Consider the following 25830-nt stretch of genomic DNA (forward strand, 5'->3'; position numbering starts at 1 on the left):
AATCAGAGTGAATTTCGCGATCGCCCAACAGTTTGACAAACTGGCAAATTATATGAATTATCCTCTCACCATCCATCTGTATATGATTTATCTGATTTCGACGGGAGTATACGATTTATCTTGTATACAATTTATCTGCCCCCATTTTTTACCTGAACGCATTCACGTGGCAACGTTGCAGAGCCGCTGGAAAGTACAAAACGCGATACATTGGAGTAAATGGGAGTGAACCTTCTGTTGGTGAAGCCTGTATATTCTGTGTTTTTTTTCTTTAATGGCTTATCTGGCTTATCACATCACTTCACTTAGTTCACATTATCTGATCATCTGACTCGTATACGGAAACAGAGTCTAAGTGAGGTTTAATATAAGATTTCGAGGCATTTCGCGTCTTTACTCTCGGTGTTTCGACTTCAGCAGGATAAATTTATGCGTTCATATTAACGCTTGATCGCTCAGGTACCTTAGCTTCAAAAATGACAGATACAGAGGATTTGTTGAACGAGACCGTTCTTCCGGAGGATTTGAAGGTTCGTAAGTCATTAAGAACTTCTTGTAGTCATCTCAATCATTTGTTGATTAAAAAATCTACTTCACAACCCATGCATTTTCGTAGGAATTAATTTTATACTTATTGCTAAACAGAAATCGTTACACCTAATTTGAGTTGCTCAGGTTATTGTTGGTCAGATGAGTCAATCTCCTCTGATACAATATGATGCAAGATCTTAAGGATGCTGTTTTGTTTCAATCCTTTGAAATATCCCTCCGTCAACCCTGCCCTGCGTGTTTCTTGCTGCAGCATAAAATCCTTCTCTCTGATTATTAATTAGTGGCACAGAATTTCATTTCACTCGGGACTTGTAGATGAATTGCCATCCTTTGGATTTGCCCAACTGCCATTTTTCTTCTATCAGAGTAGTGATCTCCTCGCAAATTACAGCAGTGATTTGGTAATTAGTAGCCCTCTTTACCAATGTCTCTTGTTTTCATTCCCACCAGAACTAGCCTATGGAACTTCCGTGTGAAACAGGGCCTCAAGATCCTTGGAGTCCTTATTGACAAACTCACCGTCGTTATTATTTTGTATCTGCAAAAATTCATTACTTGACATGCCCCCGAAAACTATCAGTAGCATTAATATTATCAAAAAGGAAATTTCATGTCAGCCAATGTGACTCTGGGATAGGGAGTAGAATCAATCAAGTGTCCATATACGATGGAAGTGGACGTTTTAGGTATATTGAATGAAAATTTCAGATATTTTTCATTTGGCTTGGGATTTTACCCTAAGAGAAGATTTTACCACTGACAGCAAAGAAGAAGCCTATAACCTCAATTGATTAATTAAATCAGGAAACATGATTCTTTTCTCAAAAATATCTCCTAAGTTTTCCTCATTGTGTCAAGAAATGTCGAATACATTTTTAAGTTAACATCACAAAATACAAATTGTTGAAATGTATATTCTGAAACATCTGCATCAGTCACCAATCAGTTTCTCCTTTCATCGGCAAGTTCAGGGGTACAGAAAGTGCTCAATCGGGCAATTGCAGACCAACTGAAAGGAATCTGAAAAGGGGTAAACCATGTGGAGGCAGAAAGCATAAACCAGCCATGCGCTTAGGTTTTTGGAATTAAACTGCAATGCGCACTCTTACGCGAAGGAAATAGTTTAACGCTCACTTTTAAGTCAAGGAAATAATGCATCGCATTCTTTTATGCAAAGGAAACTGTAAAGCACGCAGCCTTTGGTAGACAGTACCTAATATGGAGGCAACCTCCAGAAAAGTGAAGGCGAGGAACTTTCTGGGTCCCTGGACAAGTTCATACAAAATCATTCAAGAGTGGATCTGAAAGTAAGTTTATCCTTTTTTTCTCCTTATGAACAATGATTGCAAGGGTCAAAACTGAATCAGCCTTAAAATGTACTCACTCTCAGCGTTCGAACAAGCTATACTTCTCACATTTGGTCTACTATGTAGCTGCAGAGAAATCATGGAATTTACTCACCTGCCCTCTCTTCCAAAAGTGCCCATTTTTCATGCACTGTGGAACTGCATAGAAAAATACTACTTCATAGAAAGTCCTCAGAAAAGTAACTAAAGTGATTATCTCATTGAATAAAGTAGACTTGTTTCCCCTCCTCCATATGAATCCTCCTTTCGAATGTGTAAAGCTCTTCCTTAGGCATCCATAAGCATCATGCATAATCTCTGTTTATTTACGTTGACGTCTGCGAGAGGCTGCTTTGAGGAGAGGCACCGTAATATAGTGGAACTAATTATTAAGGATGAGATAGTTATCGGAGTATTCAATGTTAGGCGGGAATTAGATAAAGATTGGGGTAGGATTAAATTGAAAAAGTTGATTGATAGTTTTAGGATGGTGCAAATGGTAGAGGAGCCTATGAGGGTAGTTAAGGATTGTGCCTCTAAAATTGATCTTCTTTATCAGTGGGGAAGAGTTGGGAAAATCAAGGAATGTAAGGTCATACATAGGAGAAAGATTAGTGATCACCGTTGTGTTAGATTTAAATAAATAGTAAAGCAGCCCAATGGAATTGCCGTGTCAAAACCTAACTCTCCGCCAAAAAAATTCTTAAACATTGCACTTTCAATTTTTAAAAAAAAAGAATAAAATCGAAATCTGGAGCACGCTGAGCCCTTCTTTGTGATATTAAAATTTGTTTTACTGAACATTTCCAAAGGGTACTCATCGGGAGGGGGTAGTAAGTTTTAGACAAGAATTATTTTTCTTTTTTCTGAAGCATAAGAAACCATGTCCATGAAGAAACAGCTAAGTAGAAAAACAAATGCATACATACATAAGAGGCGCTCTGCGACGCCTAACTACCACAAAACCCGGTCCTCCCACAGGTAATCAGGGAGTCGTCAGAAAAACAAATGGATTAGCTTTTTTGAGGTGGGTTTCAATGTTTTGAGCCAGACCTTGATACTTCTGAGGACGCTATTTTTCTGCGGTGCGTTGAAGTGAAGATAGATAAAGTAAAAGAAAAAGCTTCCACAATATCTAGGAGGCCTCCACAATTTCACACGAAAATTTATCTCGTGATCACGCTTCCGTAAAATCGGCAAGAGCTTCCACAATTATTTTCGCGTCATCCAGAATAATGTGCACCCCTGCGTATATTGTGGTTTAAACCAGTAGTTGGTTTTTTGGATAATGCACGTTTTTACACAAGCCAATTAAAACGATTTCTCTGCAACACAAATACAACATTCAAAAGAAGTATAGCTTGTTAGAATGCTTAAAGTATACAAACATGTTTTTACGCCGGTTTGGTTTTTACCACAGCATCGAAAGTTTTGGAAACTACATTTCGGTGAACTCACTTTAATATCCACCCTTGTCATTTTGCTTTCTAGGTATCTTTGCCTTCAGCTACTGCGAATCAGTCTTGTAATGTATTATTATTATTATTATTATTATTATTATTATTATTATTACTGTTTATTATTATTATTATTATTATTCAACAGAAGTATGAGAAAGTGTATCATGAACAGTTGCACGGGGGTAGCGTAACACGTCAAGCACAATTTAACTATGCCTGGTGTCTGGTGAGAAGTAAATTTCCAGTTGACATTCGTAAAGGCATCATTTTGCTGGAAGAGCTGTTTAGAAGTGCAGCAGATGCAGAGGATGAAAGGAGAGACTATCTGTACTATTTAGCACTTGGAAATTGTAGAATTAAGGTACCTAAAATATTGTTAACTAAATTCTCAATTGCTCTTGTTTTTTTCAAACTTTTTCTTTTCTAACCACTTGAATAAGGGCTGTTGGGATTTGGATTCAATGAAGTATGTTGCAATGTTGAGCAGGAAGAAGTGAAGGTGTTAATGATGATTTGGACTACATTTTGCAATTTGGAACTATAAATTCTAGCCCGGTTTAAAAACAACGTTTGTGCCATTAATTTCCCTATGCCTATAAGTGTTGTTACAGATGAGCCAGAATTTATAGTTCCAAATTGCAAAATGCAGTCCATTTAAGATGATGCATTTAAGACAGAACCACAGACGAAAAAAGGTCATTCTGGCTAAACATTCAACTCTCAAACTATGTAAGGCTCAGAATTTTGTGTTTCATTTTCTTTTATTCACCTGTCCCTGAGAGTGGCATATTTTTTTCAAGTGTCAAAAACCTCTCTCCTGCTTCCTATAAATATCGTTCTAACTCTATTGTTTCTTATAGTACTTCCTCCCTTTGCATGTTGTTCGTCCAAGTTGTTCTCATGATTTCAACACGAACATGATTTGATTGATGATTTAAAACTTGTTTTTGATTATTTTAACTCTTAAATGCTGCTTCCGAAGTTTAGAATTTTGTTCCGATTTCTCTAACAATGCTTGTTTTGGCCTTTTGCAAAAATTTCTTCGAAGTTATCCAAGACACGTAAAAAAATTTAGACTGCGCATAAGGCTTTCTTTAAAGCAGCTTGGAGGAGAGGGGTAAAAACACACCTTCGGGTGAAACTCTGCAACCTAGCATATCTGTAACACCCAATGCCACCCATAACTTGTATGCATGCCTTTCATCCATCCAGCCATGTAGTGTTACTGATTACTGGAACTTTCCAGTTCCACATGCAATCTGGGAGCCTACAAATTGCCTTATTGAGCGAGCTGTAGGTGTGGCCAAGGTTGTATTAAATAAGTAGGAAGTCATTCAGTCATAGCAACTTGCATATGAGGACCTCTCTGACCGAACAGCTTCTATGGCGAAAAAAGCAAGATTCAGAAAGTCTTTTTTAAAGTTTTTATTTATTCTCAGGTTCCGGTGTGGCGTCGAAACTAAACCAGAAATGGTTTCCTTCTATCAATTTTATTCCCGTAGACTGACTTCCTTTCAAATCAGAATTATAAAATGTTATTTCTGGTCTGCAAAGATTCATTTTTAAAGTCAAGTAACATACTGTTCCCTCGAAAATGTGGTGTTTCTGAAAGGAAAGCCTTAATGTGTGCAACATGAGTTGATGCAAGTATATGTTTTCATGACCCTGGTAGCACAGGTCAGATTGAAGATGTTTTTAAAATGTGTCATTGATCCGAAAAAATTTCTTTAAAACATTTCAATGAAACATCTTGAAAACATATCATGTGTCCAGACGGTTTTGAAAAGGTTTCTAAAACAACTCTATGTCACCCCTAAATTTTGTTTCACAGATACGTCCGATAGATGTTTCTCATACCTTTACAACACATCTCAGTGAGGTACCTATCGGCACCACAAATTCGTCGCAGAGATATATCTGACACATTCTTGAAACATTTCGGTGAGAGGCATGACATTCCTTTGTATCGTCGAAACGCTTCAAAAATGTTTTCAAAACCTTTCAGTGGTTTGTTGAAACATCTTGAAAACATATCGTGTGTCCCGACGGTTTTGAGAAGGTTTCTAAAACAACTCTATGTCACCCCTAAATTTCGTCTCACAGATCCGTCCGATAGATGTTTCTCATACCTTTTCAACACATCTCAGAGAGGTATCGGCACCGAGGCTATAAGTATCAAAAATTTTCAGACATTTGTTCTAACTAATGTCGCTGTGGAATTAGAACCATCACAGCAGACATCCCTTGATACCAACCATGCATGAGGGCTGAATCGTTACACTTCATCATTATCAACCTATCAGAGGGATTAGAACACCTTCACTTTAGAAAAGTATACGCAAAGCACGATGTACGGTTTCAATATTCTAGATAATCCATAACTTATGAGCTTTTATGGAGATGAACTCGATTCATACAAGGAATTAACCGTGTTAATAACCTCCACATAATTAAATGTCCAAAAAGTATAGCTTGAGACGAAAAATTAAGCTGAAATTTGGTAAAATTGAAAAATTAAACTTCAACGCCCTCTGGTGGATTCAGTTTGAACTAGGTAGGAAAAGTTTTAGAAAGGTCCTAGAAATGTTTCTATGTTATTCAATGAAACATTTCTAAAACGTGTCAAAAACATTTTTAAGTGACGTATAAATTCGAACAAAATATTCAAAAAGGTTTCAAAGACATTATATTTATTTTTAATTGAAAACAAATCCAAAATGTGTCAGATAGGTTGCTGGGAGGTGTTGTTGAGTCGTGCAGGAAAAGTATCTGACAGCACTTTGAGAAGTTGCTTGAAACAAGCTGTAGATTGCATTCGAAACATTTTCAAAATATTTCGAAAACATTTCACCAAACACTTCGAAATTGGAAGTTTCTGAGAACGTGTTGGAGATGTGTTGAAAACATTTTTCTAAAACTTCAGCGACACTGGTTCGATTTATATTCAAAACGTTTTGAAATGAATTGAGGATGCTGATCGGAAAGAGAATTAAAACGTTTTGAAAATGAGTTGGAGATATACCGCACCAATCAGTAATATTTATTAATAATTGAAAACATATCTAAAATGTGTCAGATAGGTTCCAGGAAGGTGTCGTTGCAAGCCGTGCAGGAAAAGTATCTGACAGTACTTTGAAAAGTTGCTTGAAACAATCTGTAGATTAATTTGAAACATTTTCAGAATATTTCCAAAACATTTCACCAAACACTTCGAAATTAGAAGTATCTGAGAACATGTTGGAGATGTGTTGAAAACGTTTTTAAAAAGTGATAGTAGAACAATTTGAAAACCTTTTGAACACATTTTATAAACGTTGTTTTCCCGTTTCTGTAAGATGAAATGAAAATATTTTTAAACCGTGTTCAAAACATGTTGTCTCTGATGAAATATTTTACATGACTCTCAACTTTGTCTTCAAAATGTTTTTAAAACATTTCATTTCCCCTCCAAATTTTTCTTTTGTAAAATGTTTTGGATTGGTTTTCAAAACATTTCTGTTGTGTTAAATGTATCCAACTTGAAAACATTTTCAAAATGTTTTGGATAAGTTTCAATGAAATGTTCAAAGTATTTGCGTCATTGAAACATTTCTGAAATGTTTCTAATATGTTTCATCGAGATGAATCAGTTTCGACACAAGTGGAATGTTTCTAAAACCTTACCGATCCGAGCTGTGCTACCAGGGGATATCAAAAATAGATAACTTCTTGGGCTCTCAGCTCCAAAACTGTTGTATAAACGGACAACTTCGCAGTAAAATTGGGGTTTTCTCCGAGTATTTATTTATGGGAATTGCGCCCCCCCCCCTCCCGTAAAAATGATTCCTTTGGGTTAGAAGTACCAAAAAACGTAAACCGGTTATTTTATACCTTGGTCTGATGCACTGTGAATAAAATTTTCGAGCTAAGGCATAAAATGCATTTATGCCGTTCGCCCGGAAATGCACTGAAAGGTCAACCTTTTAGCTCCAAAAAATCATACCTGCAATCTTTTTGTACCTATCGACATGCAATTCAAATGGTACCTTATTCAGGACACGAGTCATCTTTGTTGCTATTTTCCGAGCAAACAGCATATACGCGTGGATGCTCTTTGGTCGGATAGGTCCTCATATGCTGTATACTGTTGTTTTTTATTTGGGGGGGGGAGGGGGTACAGAACTACTTTCCTACTCTCTACAGTACCTATTTATTTGTTTTAAATCTGTTCTGTCTGTCGTAAGTTTTAGTGCTGAAACAGCCCTGATTTTTTGTCTTAGGAATTCTCTGCTGCATTACAATATACAAGTGCATTCCTTGAAATTGAACCAGGAAATGCTCAAGTGAAGACCCTCGAAGAAGTGATAAGAAAAAAAATGGAGAAAGGTAAATCATCAAAAAAAAGTATTTGCTGGAAAATAACTTTTTTTAATATTTTTAACCGCACTTTCAACATTAGACTATGTAAGGATAATTTAGGAGAAAGTTTGTTTACACATTTCGCAACATGGCAAGATAAAGGGGTGTATGCAAAATCGGCAAGAACTCCCTCATGTATTTTGACCAATTTTCAATTTGTCATTCCTCATCATAGCATACACCTTTCCCCAAAGTTTCAAGGCCTAAAATGTATTTCTTTCCGCGTAGCAGCGTTGCCAAGCTGTCAACTGTTGAGTTCCATATCTTTCGAACGAAAAAAGATATTGAGACGCGGTTTGCGCTACAATTCTTCAAAAATTGCGCTCTCTTGAAATATAAAGTTAATTTGATTGTTCAGGCAATTTGAGATTGCAGCCATTTTTCATTCTTTCTCAGGGGCCAATTCTTTTTTCGACCCTAGTACATCGTCAAATGCTGGATTCTCGATTCGAACAAAACGCTGTTCATTTTATTTGCCGTACTTTTCCGCACATTTTGATATATTATACCTCCCAGGGAAACGATTGGTACAAGAGATATGAGCTATCAAAGTTTACGTTCCACGCGCGCCAACTGGAATCCAGGCGCTTGGAGTCGTCTGCACACCCCCTCCCTTGCCACCGACAAGCTTTACGAGGTCATCCTTATACTTTTTTTGCGTACTATCCATTTCTGGCCTTTAGAAAGCCCTTCGATGAATTTTTAGGGGCCTCAAGGTCCGTTGTTGCTATTTTTGACCCATTTTTAGTTTTTTTCAATTTCACTTAAGAAAAACTTAATTTAAACTAAAAACTGTGTATATTTTTGGAAGGAACGGGAAAAAATGAATAAACGCATTTGTGTAACTTTTTCACATGTTGCCAAATTTTCGAGAAAATCGTTCCAAAGTGCCAAAAATTGGATTAATTTTCATGTCAAAGGTTTTAAGAAGTGAATAATAATTATCGTGTGTAACATGTGAATTTCAAGTTTTGTTTTACTATAAATAACATATCTATCATGGAAAAAAATATGTTTCACTTTCGTGATAATCTAATCTTTGACACCTTAAGACGATTTTTTTCGAAAATTTGGCAATGTAAGTAGAAGTTACAAAGAACTTTAGTGATATAATTTTTTACGTTATCTCCATAAATGTACCTGGTTTTCAGGTTGAATTAAGTTTAACACCGCTAGTAGCGCAGACGTAAAATTTACAACAAAAAAAATTCGTAAAAAAGACCTAAAGTGAAATGCCGATGTAGTCTTTTTTACAAGAATAATTCCTAAAGAGTAGAAGATTCTTTACATAAAAAGATTGAGTTTCTCTACGTAAAAAGTTATGCGCAAAAAAACTCCCACTTCCTAAAATTGATGAAAATGCTAATTGTAAAAAAAAAAATAGACTTTTTACCTGTCTGGATCTGTCATCAATTAATTCTCCTTGAGCTCAACTTTCAAGTTATTATCTACCTGTCAGGAATTGAACCTGGGACCTGCCTATCAGGAATCGAATGCGCTACCTACTGAGCAAACGTGGCTTCTGTTTGAGTGGGGCGAATTTGCGCTGTATGAGAGGAATATTTTTATTGTTGAATATGCATGAGAACGAATTGCTAATTATTTTTTTAATTTCGAAAAACTGGATAAGGGAAAAAATTAATGTTTATCATGGATATTTTAAAGATGGTATACCTACTTTCAAAAGTACCTTTGTTGTTCGTGAATATGTGACAAAAATTATGAACATTTTAATAATATGTCCTCCTTTTTTTTCTTTTGCTCTTCTTAAATATTATTAACATGCATCAATTTGTACAAGAATTTCTTAACTATTTTAATAAAGATAAGTTATTAAAATCTTCGCGAACTTTTTAAAACTCTGGTTTATTCATTCAGCACAATGTGTTTTTGTATCCAGTTTTCGAGCTATATTTTTTTTTACAAAAAATCTTTAGGGGACATTAGAATTTTTTGCTTAATTTCCTTGTAATAAAAACTACAAAGGCATCTCCTGTTCGGTCAATTTAGCGAATTTTCCGTTCAGACATTCTCCCCCAATTTTTTGGGTGTTCCGAAAACTTTCACATAAAAAATAGATGCTTGAAGAGGTATAAAAGAAAAATCGTGTTTTTTTACGTCAAAAAGTCAGAAAAAAATTCAGTGATGACAGTTTTGATCGTAAAATCGTAGTTTCAAAACGAAAAAAAATTGTCTTCCTTGAATTTCTTTCTGACCTTTTTTTTGGTACAAAATCTATGATTTTTTACATATTTATTTTTTTTATTTCTGAATTTTTTTCCTGATTTTCTGTACTTAAAAAATCGCGAATTTTTTACTCAAAGATTTCAGTTCAATCCCCCAATTTTCTTTCACATCTTTGATTACAAGTTTTTTACGTAAAGTTCTCAGACTCTGATTTTTAACAAGTTCTTTCACGTACATCTTTCGTACTTGTAAAATTTACCACTTTTAATTTTTTTTTACGAATTATATTACAAGATGTGCTAATAGGGACGTGTAAAATTGAAAAAAAAAAACCATGAAATTGGCCAAAAATGGCGACAGTGGTCCCTGAGGCCTCTTACAATTATTCAGAAGCCATTTTTATGCCCAAAAATGAAACGTATGGATAAAATACATGTGACGACCTCTCAGGAGTGTAACTAAAGGTCGAATAACACTCAAAAGAGCTGCCTTCAATATATAAAGGCTACAAAACGTGACATGTCGGTCAATTTTCACCTTGTGTCAATCCAGGTACAACTAAGTATGCTTTTTTTATCTGTTGTACGGATGAGTAAGAGCTGTTACGTACGTCAGTATGAAAGTTGTGCCCCACTCTCTGGAACCTTAGGCGAGGCAACACGTAAAATTAATACGGTTTACTCGGCGGTACGGTACCCTGACCAGCAAATCTCCTAAGTATCGCTATGGTGCCTTTACCGGATAACCTTATGACGGCTAACCGGAAAATTTCCTACCGGTAAGATGCTTCCACAGGATGAGCAAGCAAACCCCATCTATTGTGATCCATTGGTATTACTTATCTGGAGAAATGATGTAAACAAGGAAATCTTGGACGCGCAAAAATCAGTGACCGACCAGTACTTTGCGTCAGAAACCAACTTTGTAGTTTCGGACTACTGTAAAAATTTTGCACCTTCTCAGAGATCAGTTTTGTTTTCGTCAAGTTGTTGACTGCATTTAATAGCAATGTAATATTCGTAAGTTTTTCAGGTGCATTTATCTGCAGAAATTTTGAAGTGCGTGCGGAGAACAATTAGAGTTTACGTGAGCATCGAAGCACTGAATTACCTAAGTACATTTACATTCGGTCTGAAGTACCTAGCATTATGATGTTACCTGCAGCATGCATACCTACTGTTGGCACCTTAGCGGTAGGAAAGTTTCTGGTTAGTGGTTAGAAAGTCATCCGGTAAAGGCACCTTAGCAGGAGGAAGTTTTCCGGTCAGCGGTTAAAAAGTCATCCGGTAAAGGCTCCTTAGTGGTAGGAAGTTTTCCGGTTAGCGATTAAGAGGTCATCCGGTAAAGACACTAGAGCGGTAGAAACTTTTTCGGTTAGCGGTCTTAAAGTTATCCAGTAAAAGCACCTTAGCGATACTTAGAAGAATTTCTAGTCAGGGTACTGTACCGCTAAATAACATCCTATTCGACAGTACCGTACCGCCGAATAACGTTTTATTCGAACGCACCGCCGAATAACCACTTCGAAAAAAGGAGAAGAAAAAAAAAAGAGTTGTATTTGGGGAATTTTCTGAAAAGAATTCATTTCTTGCAATTTTCTGCTCTTATTGCCCCTCTCCCCCCATCAATATGTTTTGACTTTGCTAGCGACTGTAAAGTAGAGCTGCTTATCGAATTAAGCTGTTTGAAATCCCCTGGATTTAAGTAATGCCTTTTGTCGAAAATTTAGATTGTTCATCGCTCTTCATCATTGATTCATGATAGAAATTTTAAAATACGAGATGTTGGTACAGCCGTATAGTAGTGGTAGTAGTAGTAGTAGTGCTAGTGGTAACGGTAGTGGTAGTGGTAGCGGTAGCAGTAACAGCAGCAGCAGAGGTGCCCCCCAGGCCTAGGGGCCTAAGCTTCAATAACTGCAATCGTGCACCCCACAGTGGGACCTTGCTCTTAAACTCACAAGATTGGTTTTTATCATATTCAGTGTGGACTGACCACTGTGTAGCTTTTTAAGTAGGCCTACTCCTATTAAAAAAAAAAAAATAGAATCATTCTTGTAGCTACATTTTCTCCAATGAAATACTTCAAATTTTTTGCCTATATGATAGTTAATCTTCTCAAACTTTTATACTTAATTTTAAATATCTTCTACCTTTTCAGTTGAATAGGGAAGTCTACCTCTTTACACCCTGAAACATTTGCTGTCTCTCTTGGTTTCTTTTGAGTTTACACTTCTTTGGTTCGTTTTGTAGCGAAACTTTTTTCTTACCTTATCCTCGTGTTAAAGCAATAATTCTTCACTATTTGGACATCAGACTAATGGTTATAACGGCGTAGCCAAAAATTATTAAAGTCCAACATCTGTTCCTAGAAGGCTGGAATTGTGCTCTCGTCTGACCTGATGAAAATATTTGTTTTAAATGAGAATATCTTTAGTCAATTCTGGTTCAATTTTTCAAAATTTTGGTAAGTTCGGCAGAAGTTAACCTCTCACTAAAGGTCTTGAGCTCTGAACCTTCTTTTTTTTTGGATGTGTTTATTATTATCTTGCTGTCAGAGGTGTTCAAATAATTTTTTGGCAGGCTATTTAAACAATTCAGGTAAAAATTAGTAACAATATAAAGACCTTCACTGAGAGCCATAGGAGTTTGCAGAGTTGTCAAAAATGAGGCATTGCCTTGTACATCAGCTCTTATATGTAGAGCCAGCTGTTCCTGACACTATTTCAGAACAAGCTGCCCAGAGAGCTTGATAACAAGCATAGGTATGAATAACTCCTAGTCATTTAAGGTTAGATAAATTTCTCGGTGTGCAGGTAAGGTGGCAGGTTACCCCATAGAAAGTAGCAACTATTAGTGTTCCAAATTTTTTTCTCTCCCTCTCTCCCTCTCTCTCCCCTCTCTCCCTCTCTGCTTCCCTTCCTTTAGTGCTTAACTGAAGCAATACTCAATTTCTACAATTTTCAGAACATTTTCTTTCAAATTGTTTCTAGGTGGAATAATTCAACTTCGACTGCCATTTATTTTCATGGTTTTAAATATTGTTTAGTACTGTAGCTGATTGCTTAGTCAGTCTGCTGAACTTCAGTAGTGGGATGCTAAGGATACTATCCAAAACGGGCATTTTTAACTCTCCTTTGATTTCGCACTAAATCTCCAGGTATGAGGATAATCCAAGGGACCTAAAAATGGTTGGGTTTTTGCCCTAAACCCTAGGGGGAGTGAAACTCAGTGATTTTCTCTTTTTGAAATGGATTCAGTGTAAAAAACCACTATCAATTGAAAGTATAGGATTTGAGAAATAGTTGATCTTTGAACAAGTTATGGGGATTTTTAGTCATTTAATCTTGTTTTCTCTGAGTTTTTTCTTCTTCTTTTTTTGAGAATCTTGACCCTGTAGCTTTAAAAAAAATGCTCAAAGTTACAGGGACACAATTCTCAAGAGGTAAAATAAGGGTGAATGACAAGAACTCTCCATAACTAGCTCAAAAATCAACTTTTGTTCAAGGTCTATAACTTCAGATAGACTTATTTACGCTGAATTCAGTATCAATTAAAAATTTGCCAAAACTGTAACCGCTCAAAAGTTATGGGCACTTGAAGAATTTAACTTTCATTCTCAGCTTTCCAGTTCCTTTAAACAAGAAGTTGAAAGTTGAAGCAGAAACCGGACGATTTTTAGGCCCCTCGGATAATGGCCTATCAGCCTTAGGAATTTGGCGCAATACCGTTGTGGTGCCAAAAATACCGATGTTGCATGGTGCATCTCATGTAAGATTGCAACATTTAAGTTGGAAATATTTATGGTAATTTTTCTCTCTTTTTTTTCCATGCTTTTTCAAAGCCGAAATCCAAGGTAACTCGCCCTTTTAGCAAATTATTTCTTTTCTCCTGAACTTGAGTTTCTACTTCAATTAGTCCAAGTAGTCGCTTGATGTGTAAGACATAACCTGCCCAAAAATATTGTCAAAATGCCATAGTAGGAGTAGAATTTGAGATGAAAGAATCAATGTCAATTGCTCTTAATATTTTGTCAGAAGATGTTAAATTATTTTTTTTTTTTTTTTTTTTTTTTTTAATATCTTTGTTTACTCTGTCACTTTGAGTAACATTACATATTCAAATTTCTCAAGAGGTATACATCATATTGTGTTGTGTCTCATGTACAGTTCATAAGCCTGTCAGATGAAACTCAGTATTTTAACATTCTCAGAAGTTATGCATTACATTTTCAGAAATTATGAATAACTATTGGGAGAAACAGCCCCCCCCCCTAATAGGTATGAGCACTGAGTTTTTTTTTAGTGTATGTAAGTTTTTTCTCATTTGAAATTTTTTACCAAAATTACCCAATTTTTCTTGCCCGGTGACATCCTTTTATTGTTCCTAATTAGATCCAGTCTTACGGTTAATGTGAACTAAAATATTGAGGTAGTGCCAAGAACGGAGGCCGAAAGGAACACCGCGGAAAATCTCGGTGGACCAATCAATGTTCAGAGTAATTTTTCAGACTATTCTGTTATCTTCACAAGATAAAAAAGAAACTAAAATGGATGGGCCAATCCAAGCGTTGATGGACTGGTATTCTCAGTTACTTTTTCAGCCTGATTGGTGGTTACTCTTCAGTTGGATTTTAGTAACAAGTGAGGGAACAGAGAACTTATTTAGGCCTACAAAAATGATCATGCCAGTGATTCATTCACTAAAAATCATGCTTTATTATGTAGATAAAAGCATTTTCAATTTTGCCAGAAGCTTTGACTTAATTTATTTTTCAACTTCCTACTCAATCAATTGGAAGTATTTTTCTTCATGAAATGAAGAATACTGCTCAACATAAAATGACAATTCTGTTTCAGATTGCGCAGTTTTATCCTCCTTGATTGAAGATAAATCCTCTCCTTAAATACTGCAGAAATTTGTTTTGCATTTATTAAAACATCAAAGCTTACCCACTTTCGAAATTGAAAACTGAATGAATAATTTTCTGAATCATTATGAAGCTACAATGTAGTTAGATTACTCTACCATTGAGTCATATATTCTGATATATATTCTCATGTGCCAGAGAAAAACACCCCGACTAGGAGCTTAAACTATTAAAAAAAAGTACCTGCTTTAAAAACAAAATGTATAAAGAACATTACTTCGATCATAGTCTCTATTTTTTATGTCAAAACCATGGCTCTACATTTCTTTTGAGGGGTGTTAGCTATTCCTCTTAACCCTATTATCAAAATATTTGAAAGTGGGAAAATGGTTATTTGACGAAACTAATCTCTTCCATGAAATCTTCAATGCCATGGACACCGTTAGTAGTGGTACTAACTTCATTCATGTCATTGTCAGTTTTCCACGTCACAATTCTGCAGTTTTTTATGATGAATTAGTAAATTGCTGCTCCTTGTAATTGACTTTTAAGTAGTCAGTATATTCTGATGAACAATAATTTTCACCTAGCAGTGATCAACGAGAAGTTAATGACTTGTACGATTCTGACAAACAATTTTTTTTATATTTTATTAAGGCTGAAATAATAGCTCAACAAGAATGCAGACTAAAACTCACGGAAAATAGATTGTCCATTAATTGCAGAATAACTACAAACTCAAACGCTGAAGTGCAACTAAACTCGAATATAATATCAAGTTAAAATTTTCCAATAGTTCGAGAAGAGTCAGCCTCCAAAACTTAGTATATCCTCAAATAAGGGAGGCTGCATCCACCTTAAACCACTTCAAATTAAGTTGCGATGAGAACCCTGCATCCAACAGACTTTATGCTAAAGCAAAAATTTATCAAAATATACAATATCTACGAGAAAAAAAAAAGAACTAACTTCTGACTTGATCTTTGAAGAGTCACCCCATGCAATATGTTTCTGTGAACATGGTCTAAAACAAAAAAAAGTAGATAAGTTGAAAATTCACCCAGACTATGTGATCATATCATCATTTTGTAGAAAGGAAATCAAAGGAGAAGGAGTTCTTATCTAAAATCTAAAGGCAATCGTAAAACGACCAATTGAAGATATATTTGAAGAAAAAACCTTTGAATACTCATCTTGCATCCTGCCAACACTAAAAATCAAAATAATTATCATATTTAGACCGCCGACTGGCAATGTTAATATATTCATAGAAAAACTAAGTGAATTATTCAGGAACACAGATCCTAACGAAAAACTAATCTTAACCGGTGACTTCAATATAAATTTAGAACTTGGCTGTGACTGTGATAATGTAAAGAATTTCTTAAATACAATGAAAGAAATTAAATGTGTACACACTGTCACTCAGCTCACTAGAGTCTCTGAAAGTAGTGCTTCTAAATTGACAATGTTTTTACAAAGCCTTAAAATTTCTTTCAATCAAATGTCATTGTAAATGCTCTCTCTGACCACTTTGCAATCGAATCTAAGTTAATAGCAAGGGGAAAAAAGAACAAAAACAAACAGATGGCTACTTTATTAGAAACTAGGGGGCGTCAACCCTCTAAGGACGCTCTGCGCCATCAATGGGCCGCTTTGAGGCCCTATTTTTACCCTCCTATTAATGTTGATTTTATTTTTCCCCTAAAAAATTACGATATGAGGTATACTCTACTTGTAGAGTGAAATGATTTTTGTTTTTGATGAATAAAGAAAAAAAATTTTTTTTGAAGTCAAAATAACGCGTTTTTCAATGACTAATTAATGAAACATTGCAGTAAAACAACGAATAAAGATAATCAGGTCTTAATTAAAAGTAGCTGAGGAGTCAGAAATCGAACCCACATCTTGAAAAATGTGGGTGTCTCTGACATCTTAGACGACTCGGCCACCGCTCATCGTGAGATATCAAGGGCGAATCTTGTGTCGATAAGTAGAGCTGATGCGCAGGCTACTCAGCCACTGCGCAACCTCCTCGGACACTGCGCAACCTCCTGCGCATAGCGACAGCAGTTCTGTAGCAATCTGTAAATTCGCTCACTTTTGTAACGTGATTGTAAAAAAACCTGGGTCCTATTTCCAAAATCTGATTAGAGCGGGCTCATCTAGGGCCAATTACCTGTTGATAACCGCAAAAATCATGGAAATCGGCATAGTAGAAAGCTCAAACGAACTACGACAAAAAATATAAATTTACATTGTTTAAATGGGAGAATTCGCAACTTTACCACGTAATATAAAAAAAACTGGGTCATATTTTGAAAATCTAAATAAAATTGGCTTATCTAGAGACAATTGCCCTTCGATAGCCGCAAAAATTATGAGAATCGGCTTGGTAGAACGCTGGATTTGAGCGTTACTAGTTGTGCAAAATTAGGAGGTCTCGGAGCTTATAGTATAGATTATAATAATCCAAGAGCAACACTAGCGCGTAGTAGAAGCATCCATGAGCTGAATGAATCCATCCATGACAAGGCTACAGAGTATCTTTTGAACTTAATACAGCACCAACATAACCTTCACTTCCTCCAGAAATTCAAGAAGTATTTATCCAAGGAATGGAGTGTAAGTAGAGACAAAAGAGATACCCATCATATTAAAGTCAAAAGAATTTGTAGTAAAATGGAGAAAATGAAACGAAATCCAAATGTCGACATTGTAAGATGTAGGAAATAAAAAAGAGAACTGAAAAATCTGAAGTCAAACTACATATAAAGAATTCATATTGAAGGAAACAGCTAGATGTACGGAACGTAGAATTGATTAATCAGTAAATATAGTAAAGATAGCGTGGCCTGTACTTAATCAATGGCAATGGATAGGAAGATTGAGAAAATTGATCATGGTACTAAAACATACACTGATCAAACCCAAATTGCAGAAGTACTCAATAAATACTTGGCCTCCAAAATGGGTAAATCTCATAATGAAGTAATCAATAAAAATAACTTTGCCAACATTGCAAGAGCTATTAAAACCTTCAAACTATGTAAAATATACGAATGTAACGTAGAACAAGCAATAGATGAGTTTTAGAATAAGAAACCAGAGAGCCATGATGGTCTGAGTAATGAAATGGTAAAAATGTTGAAGCCCGAGCTTACTCCACTTCTCACTCATTTCATTGATAACTCATTTGAAAATATAGATTTTCCTAAACAACTAAAAATTAGTTAAGTATCTCCACTATATAAAAATGGGCCGAGAGATAGTGCAAATAATTATGGGCCTCTGTCTATAGTATCATCAGTATCGAAAATTGTTGAAAAGGTGGTGATAAAAGCAATTGTAAGCCTCTTAAATCGGAATAAAATACTGCACAAGCACCAATATGGTTTTAGGGAGTCGTTAAGTGCAGGAGATGCATTTAGAAAATGTCATGAGACTTTGATACGTAACAAAAAAGCAAACTCTGTGATTGTAGCAATAAATAAAAAAAAGCATTTGATACGGTAAGATTCGATCTATTATTATACAAATTAAAACTTATTGGATTTAGCGGAAGCCTTTGTGAATGGCTAAAAAGCTATTTAAATGATAGATATCAATATGTTGAAATTGGAGTAGTTAAAAATAAGTATAGGTCCAAAAGCAAACTGGTCCCAGGTAGAGTTCCACAAGGCACCGTATTAGCAGCCATCCTCTCTATAAAGTTCATGAATGATATGTATTTCAGAGTTTCTTGGTAAAAAGATAAACATTGATACGCCTATGTCAATTTTTTTGGTCTTACTCTTCGCTGATGACATAGTACTCGTCATAAGCAGTAAAACAATGGAAAATCTAGAAATTGATGCCAACTTAATGAGTTTTTTAATGAAATGATTCAAAATGAACTCATTATTTTTCAACGAAGATAAAACTAAATTCATGCCAATTCAAAAAAGAATGCAATCATGCTACAATTTTAACATCCTTGCAAATGGAAGAAAACAAGGTGAAGAAAATGTATTAAATTATGTGTTTAGGAATTTACCTTGACAAAAAACTCAACTTTGAAATGCAAGAAAGTAAAATAAAAAACAAACTGCATTCATCGATATTCATGCTAAGAGTACTGAGCGAATTCTGTGAAAACAAAACGCTTTTGATTGCATATCATGCACTATTTGAATCACACTTAAACTACTGTATTAACACGTGGTCAAATACATCAGAAAAAAGGCTTGATGAAATATTAATCCTACAAAAAAGAGCGATTAGAACAATGTTTCGATTAAAGAAAGACGAATCTTGCAGAGAATTCTTCAAGCAATTTCAAATGCTAACGCTCCCTGGTATTATTGTATTTAACAGCATGAAACACATGTATTCGGTTTAACACAGTATTTACAGTCAGAAGAATAAAATCTAGTAGTCCACTCACCAAAATCTCTTCTTCATTGAACATCAAAGCAACTACTGATAGTACAGTTTAAATCATGGAAATGGTTTTTAACATCATTAGTATTTCCCTTAAAATCTCCCACCTGTGTCACTATTCCTCACTTAATCACGATTCTTTTTCTTTTCTGTCTGTAAAGAAGGCATCAAAGGGATTGCTATCATCAGTGGAGTAGTTCTGGCACTTGGAAGCATTGTCGGGCTAGGGATGGCTCTCAGCAAGAAGTAACCTGCTCAGCAAGTGTGAGGCCTTCCTGTATACATACCATTATATTGTTATCCGATTCCTTTTTTGTTGTCGCAAATCTTCTATGAAGTATAAATATTTTTGATGTACTCTCTTTTGTAAATAGGCTCTTTATCACTCACCTCATGCTCCAATGCACCACTTGAATCAAATATAGTTTTTGATCAATCAACAGTATCAATTGGAAAGCGGGTGATTAGACTGGAAGATGAGTTGATTGATCATGGATCACTGTTATCATTGCTGATTTTAGAATTTAAGTGATTTTGTTTCACTTTTATTTTTCTGTACAATCATTCACTCTTGTACTGTTGTGGTGAAATCACTCTTCTTTTTTATTTTTCCTGAATATATAATTTTGAATGACTGGAGTGATAAGTCAATGACTCCTTTTTACACATTACCACACATCTATTTATAGTTTTTGTACAGTTAAAGTGTTGAAATTTTGATGACTCCTTGTCTTATTTATTATGAATAAAATGTTCCTCTTATTAGTTGAATCATGTATTTTTAAAACAAGTATTCCTGCTCTTAAGAAATTAAGCTCTAATTTCTAACAAAGGTCTGCGAGGTAATCAGTTATTGTCTAATACTGACTCTTTGAATAGTAAGTAACTAATATCTCTCTGAAGGAAGTCTGGAAAAATTACAAAAGTATGGAATGTTCTGAAACATGACTTTTAACTGTTTTATCAGTGTGTCAAATAGCTTACATGTAACATCTAAAACCTTATTTTTAGAAATTAATCTTTACCTGGAACACAACCTATTATTTCCTGTTAAAAAAGCAATTAAGGTCATGGCATGAGTAATCACCTGTATGTGATGGCAAGTTGATCTCTTGATTACTCGGTTGAAGAATCCACTCTTAGTGCAGTGGTGTCAGACGAACCGGCGGGTGGACGGAATAACCACCTATTCAAGCATCGGTGCCATTCAGCCTATTTATGTCACTTGGTGTTATGTGACGGTTATAAAGCATCAATGTGTGTTTTCAATAAAATTAATGGTCATTTTATCTTGAGACTTGGTGTTGGGTAGAATAACCACCTATAAACGCTTACCCATGCGCATATCAATGTTTTTATGCCCATTCTTGCAATCATGTGCTTTATCAACGTCACAGGGCCGCTTCATTTTTTCGTTACGTGACATTCTATGACTGTCGCAAAGCACTGATTGTCATTTTCAAAGAATTAATGAGCCATTTTACCTCAAAACTAGGTGTTGGGGGGAATAATCTCCTAAAACAGCATGTTTTAAATCATCAACTTTAAAGTGAGAACTGAAATATTTTCCACAAACGCATAGCAGATTGTTCAAAGAGTATAACCAATTACAAAAAAATGTTTCTGCAATTTTTCAACTGCGCAAACTCAGCGACGCATCTCGTAATTAAAACTTCAATTGCGATTTTCTCACAGTTACATCTTCCGCTATACCTAGGTGGTTATTAAAGCCACGGCCTCAATTACAAAGAGATAAGGTGCAAATAAAAGGGAAGAGATATTCGATTAATATGATCATTTTGAGTGTATATCCGTACCATCTGCTCTTACAGCAAAGAAACCTTGTCTTTAGATGCATATTCTAGCCTAGACAACCTTTGTCCTCTTCTTAGGGAATCTATGCTCATTGATTTCAATCTGTGATTGAGAATTCAGCAGGAAAGTACGAAGGAATGTTAAGTTAAAATTGTGAACAGGAAATTTCATTTTTTTCTTTTTCTAATTATATTTTTTCCACTTGAATTCACGTGCCAGAAAATGCTCAACTTTTAGGTTCAAAATGACTCCAAATTCGACACCCCCCCCCCCCCCTCTAAAAAAAAATAGCTCGATTTCTTCCTGTTTAGTTCTGTCCACTTGTGATTTCGAGGAAGAAGTAAATTATCAGGCACATAATTCGAAGTCATCTTTATGCTTCACAGTTTTCTAATACATTTTTGTCATCCTTGTAATTTGAAAAAAGAAGGATGTATGAAAAAGAATAGAACCAAGAAGGATCAGGGTCGCTACCATCAGGGAGTATCAGGAACTGTTTGGGAATTTTTTTAAAGTCAGGGAAACCCTTGAAATGTCAGGGAAATAATGAAAGTAGCAAGGAAACATTGTTAATTACCATTATTTGTGTCCCAGAATGGGTGTGGGGTTTCGAACAACAAGTTTTGGGTGAAAACTGCTTCAAATTATGTCTTTTAACATCTGGCTCTCCAAACATCAGGAAATTTTAACGAACTGTGGCAGGAAATCTCATTTTCTGAATTCTTTGGTAGGTAACCCTATCTGCAATGAAATTATGAGAGGACCTATTTTCTCCGCCTTTCAAGGAAATTCTGGTAATAAAAAATTTCTAGGCATTCTGTGGTCCGGTTTTTGGGTTCTTATCAAAATCGAAACATTGGAGGAAATTAAGCAAGGTTACGCTCAGTTGAGCCGATCTTAGCTAACACTATCTTCTCTGAACAAGGGAACAAGGAAAACCAATCTCAGTTTCGTTGGAGCTCTAATAAACCATTCCAAGGTCCTTCATTGTGTTAATTTTGCAGAACGCAAGCATTTAGACTTTTACATGGCCTTCAGCCTTCTTTATGAGATAAAAATCTGACATCAATATCACCATTTGAAGTTAATATTTTGTCTGGTAAAGAAGAATGAGAAAAATCTGAAGAGGTGGATTTTTTCCCAGGGGGAAAAAAATTAAATTAATTAGGAAATAATCAGTATTGCAGTACGAGGGCTGGCCCAAAAGCAACCGGACTTTTGCTATAGCAGGCGAATCGAGCTTCGTAATAAAGTTTTCTCGGACTTATCTAAAAGCTGACAAACGGATAAAAATGACTTTTCACAGAACGTAAAAATTCGTCTTGGTTTGGACACTGCTTACATGCTTTGTAATAAAGGAAAGTCGAACCCTGAGTTGCGATATTTGGATAGCATTTTGCAATTCGGAACTATAGGCAGTACGGTAGGTTTTCAGGAGAGCAACTTTTACAAAAACCATTGGCGTTTTTCTTCAAAACGATCAATGTTGCAGTTTGATCGTTCATTTTATAGCTATGGAGTTCCTTTAACACCCTGTGTTGACAGATTCTTCGGAAACATCACACTGTTGCCAAAAATTGCAAAAAAAGGCTATAGTTCCTTATTGCAAAATGAAGAATCCGGGGAAGCTCATTTTGCAATTAGGAACTATATGTAGATTGTTTTAGCACTGACTGCATAGGGGAGACGACCCTGGTGTCACTATTACACACTGGAGGGTTAACCCCAACAGAAAAAACACCCCTTCCTCGTAAACAGGCTGTGCCAAAAATAAGGATACCTACCTACATACTTGCTAATATTTCGAGAATGGTGGCAGATATTAACATGCAATTTGGACGGGAGGGTTTATAGATTTGATTGACATGAATCGATTGAAAAAAGAAAGCGTGAATCGATCGGCACCGACTCGATCGACAAATTATTAAAAAACCGGTGTCATAAATCCGACATGAATCGATCGAGAAGTTGGAACGTGAACCGATTGACGTGATTCAATCGGCACTGATTCGATTGACGACCGTGAATCGATCAAAAACCTGCGAAATGATTGACAACCCCGTGATTTGTTCGAAAAATCCGTGAATTGGTCGATAAACCCGTGAATCGGTCAACCAATCCGTGAATCGTGAAATTTTGAAAATTCGAAAATCCAAGATTAGTGATGTGGCCTGAAGTGCTATCTCGGCTCTTGTTCGATCGATCTTGCTGATTTGTAGTATCAGGCGGTATTTGTGGACGAGAAACTTGAATTTTTGATCAAATTTTCAAAATTCGAAAATGCAAGATGGCGGATGTGGCCTAAAATGCTATCTCGGCTCCTGTTCGATCGATCTCGCTGATTTTTGGTATCAGGAGGTATTTTTGGACGAGAAACTAAAATTTCTGGTCAAATTTTGAACATTCGAGAATCCATTATAGTGGATGTGGCCTACAATGCTATTCCGGCTCGTGCGCGATCTATCGTGGTGAATCTTGGTTCCAAAGAGTATATAGGGACGGGAAACTCGAATATTTGGTCTAATTTAACAAATTCGAAAATCCAAAATGGTGGATGTGGCCGAAAATGGCCTTACTTAGGGGATCTTTCATTCCTTGGAGACACGCGTTTAAAGGGGCGCTCAGAGGACGCAATCTCAAACTTGTTTTTCGCGGATTGAAATTCGAAAAATATCGGCTAAAATTCTTGTGGCTTATGAGTAGTAAATACTTCAAAAAATACAAAAATCAAAAATTACTGAACAAGCTCACTGTCAAAATTTGAAAAAATTTCAAATTTTCGAAATTCGGCTAGGAATTTGAGTTTCCCGTCTAAAAATACCCCCTCGAACCAAAAATCAGCAAGATCGATCGAACAAGAGCCGAGATAGCATTTTAGGCCTCATCCGCCATCTTGGATTTTCGAATTTTCGAAATTTGACCAGAAACAGAGGCGTAGGAAGGGGGGCAAGGGGGGCCTGCCCTCCCCTAGAGTTGGAAATAGTATCATCTGCCCCCCCCCCCCCAGAAATTCTGTATGGTGCAAAAACACCTTCTTCAACGGTAATCTCTGTCGCCGTGGCCCGTGAGAGGATGCCTATAAATAGAATAACCTGTTGAATGCAACAATTTCAAAGTATTTTAACCTTAAAATGCATGAAACTGGATGATTCTTAGGCAGAAATTGAAGGAAGATTAGCGCCACAAGTGCCTCGAGATGCGCTCAAATAGGGTTAAAATTTCTAAAAGTATCCGGGGGAGGCCCCGCGGACCCCCCCCCCCCCCAGACCCCCCGGTGGTGGGGGGCCAGGCCCCCAGCAAAATGACCTAGCTACGCCTGCAGGGGCGTAGCTAGGAAATTTCTCTGGGGGGGGGGGGGGCATGGGACCACCTCTCGTGGTGAAGAGAGCGGGGGGAGGGGGTGAGGAATGGAGGATCCCGTTTTTCTACGGGGGCCACGAGATTTCTGGGGGGGGGGGCAGGCCCCCCGAGGACCCCCTAGCTACGCCCATGTATATTTTTTCTACGATGATTTGAGCCGTAGTTTGCAATTTTTTAAGAAAGGTCAAATTTGACTTTCGACGTATCATAGCCTTGTCAAAAATTAAGAAACTGATTTGCGGTTTGCGCCAAAATTCTCAGTTTTCAATGTTCTTTCCAATGAGGTATCTACGTATGGGTTACCATTTGAAAAAAAAGTTGGGGGCTCCTCCACCCTAGGGTGGGACTTATTTTTAGGGGGAGTCCTCTAGAATCCCCCGTCAAGTGGAGGTAATCCATACCCCTCAGACCTTCCAGTGCAGTGGGGGGGGGGGGGGGTGAATGACTTCAGATGGGGGGGGGGGGGGTTGTATGGATTCACAAATTTTCGAGGGAGGATGGGCACCACTGAATCCGCGATTTTCTTGAGTACCTAACTATTTTGCTTTTGGTACAGGAAACCGGATTTATTGACAGAAACGAGAAGCTCATCTGGACAAGTAAAAATTACCCTGGAAATCAGCAAAATTCAGGCATTTTGAGGGGTCATGTTAAATTTATTAAGTGAGCCACTGCCATATATTTTGCTAATTTGTTTTTCTTTTTCAAATTATTCCATCCAAACATGCGTTATTTTACGTTTTGACTCATTACGATTAGAACCGGCCTGCTCTAATTTTAATAGGAATTGATGTAGATAATCGATGCAATTTATTTTTCATTATAGTTCTGAGACCCACACATTGGCGCAGCCATTTGGTATTTTTCCTAACTCGTCAAAATAGTTCCGGATTCCAGTCTACAGGGTCTGAAGGGTAGTCTTCCCCCTCATTCTTGATCCTTTTCCCACGGTTCTTCAGAGAGGCTGTCGACTGTCGACGACTAACCTCCAACTTGAAAATATAGGTATCCGCACGGTAGTATCACAGGATAAGGTATCACCCTCGCTACAGGGTTAGATTGATACTGTGTTTTGTCATATTCAGACCTGGACGAGGTTAGCGAAAAAAAGGACGGAAGATGCAAGATTTGTGCGGGCTGTTTTGGGACTGACACCTCGGGCACGCACGTTTACCAACAATGTTATAAGTCGCCTAAATGGGGGAGGCGATTGGAGAACAATGGTTTGACACCATCAAGATATCGGAAAGGTGGAGGAGGCAAATGACAATTGACAAATGATGTGTATTATAAGGGCGGGTGGTGTGTGGTCCGGAGGCCGGACAAGAGAGAAATAGAAGTAGAAAGGAGATAAGGAGAGAGATAAAAGGAAAAGAGGAGGAGGGGAGAGAGAGGGAGAGAGAGAAAATCAAAGCTGAAAAGAT

The 25830-nt window shown here is 36.6% G+C and overlaps 1 protein-coding gene across 2 annotated transcripts; it reads left to right on the forward strand.

Moving 5' to 3' along the window:
• Nucleotides 1-277: 277 nt before the first annotated feature.
• On the forward strand, nucleotides 278-20002 carry Fis1 (Mitochondrial fission 1 protein). 2 transcript variants are annotated; one of them, XM_019061476.2, is made up of 5 exons: nucleotides 278-530; nucleotides 3504-3719; nucleotides 7618-7723; nucleotides 13784-13795; nucleotides 19393-20002. In XM_019061476.2, the coding sequence occupies exons 1-5, from the start codon at nucleotides 477-479 to the stop codon at nucleotides 19479-19481; spliced, it is 477 nt and encodes a 158-aa protein (XP_018917021.1). In that variant the 5' UTR covers nucleotides 278-476; the 3' UTR covers nucleotides 19482-20002. The 2 variants fall into 2 exon arrangements, with proteins under 2 accessions (XP_018917021.1, XP_018917022.1); XM_019061477.2 differs by lacking the exon at nucleotides 13784-13795 and having other exon boundaries at nucleotides 282-530.
• The last annotated feature ends 5828 nt before the right edge of the window (nucleotides 20003-25830 follow it).

Source organism: Bemisia tabaci, chromosome 1 (genome assembly GCF_918797505.1).
Source record: "Bemisia tabaci chromosome 1, PGI_BMITA_v3".
NCBI lineage: Eukaryota > Metazoa > Arthropoda > Insecta > Hemiptera > Aleyrodidae > Bemisia > Bemisia tabaci.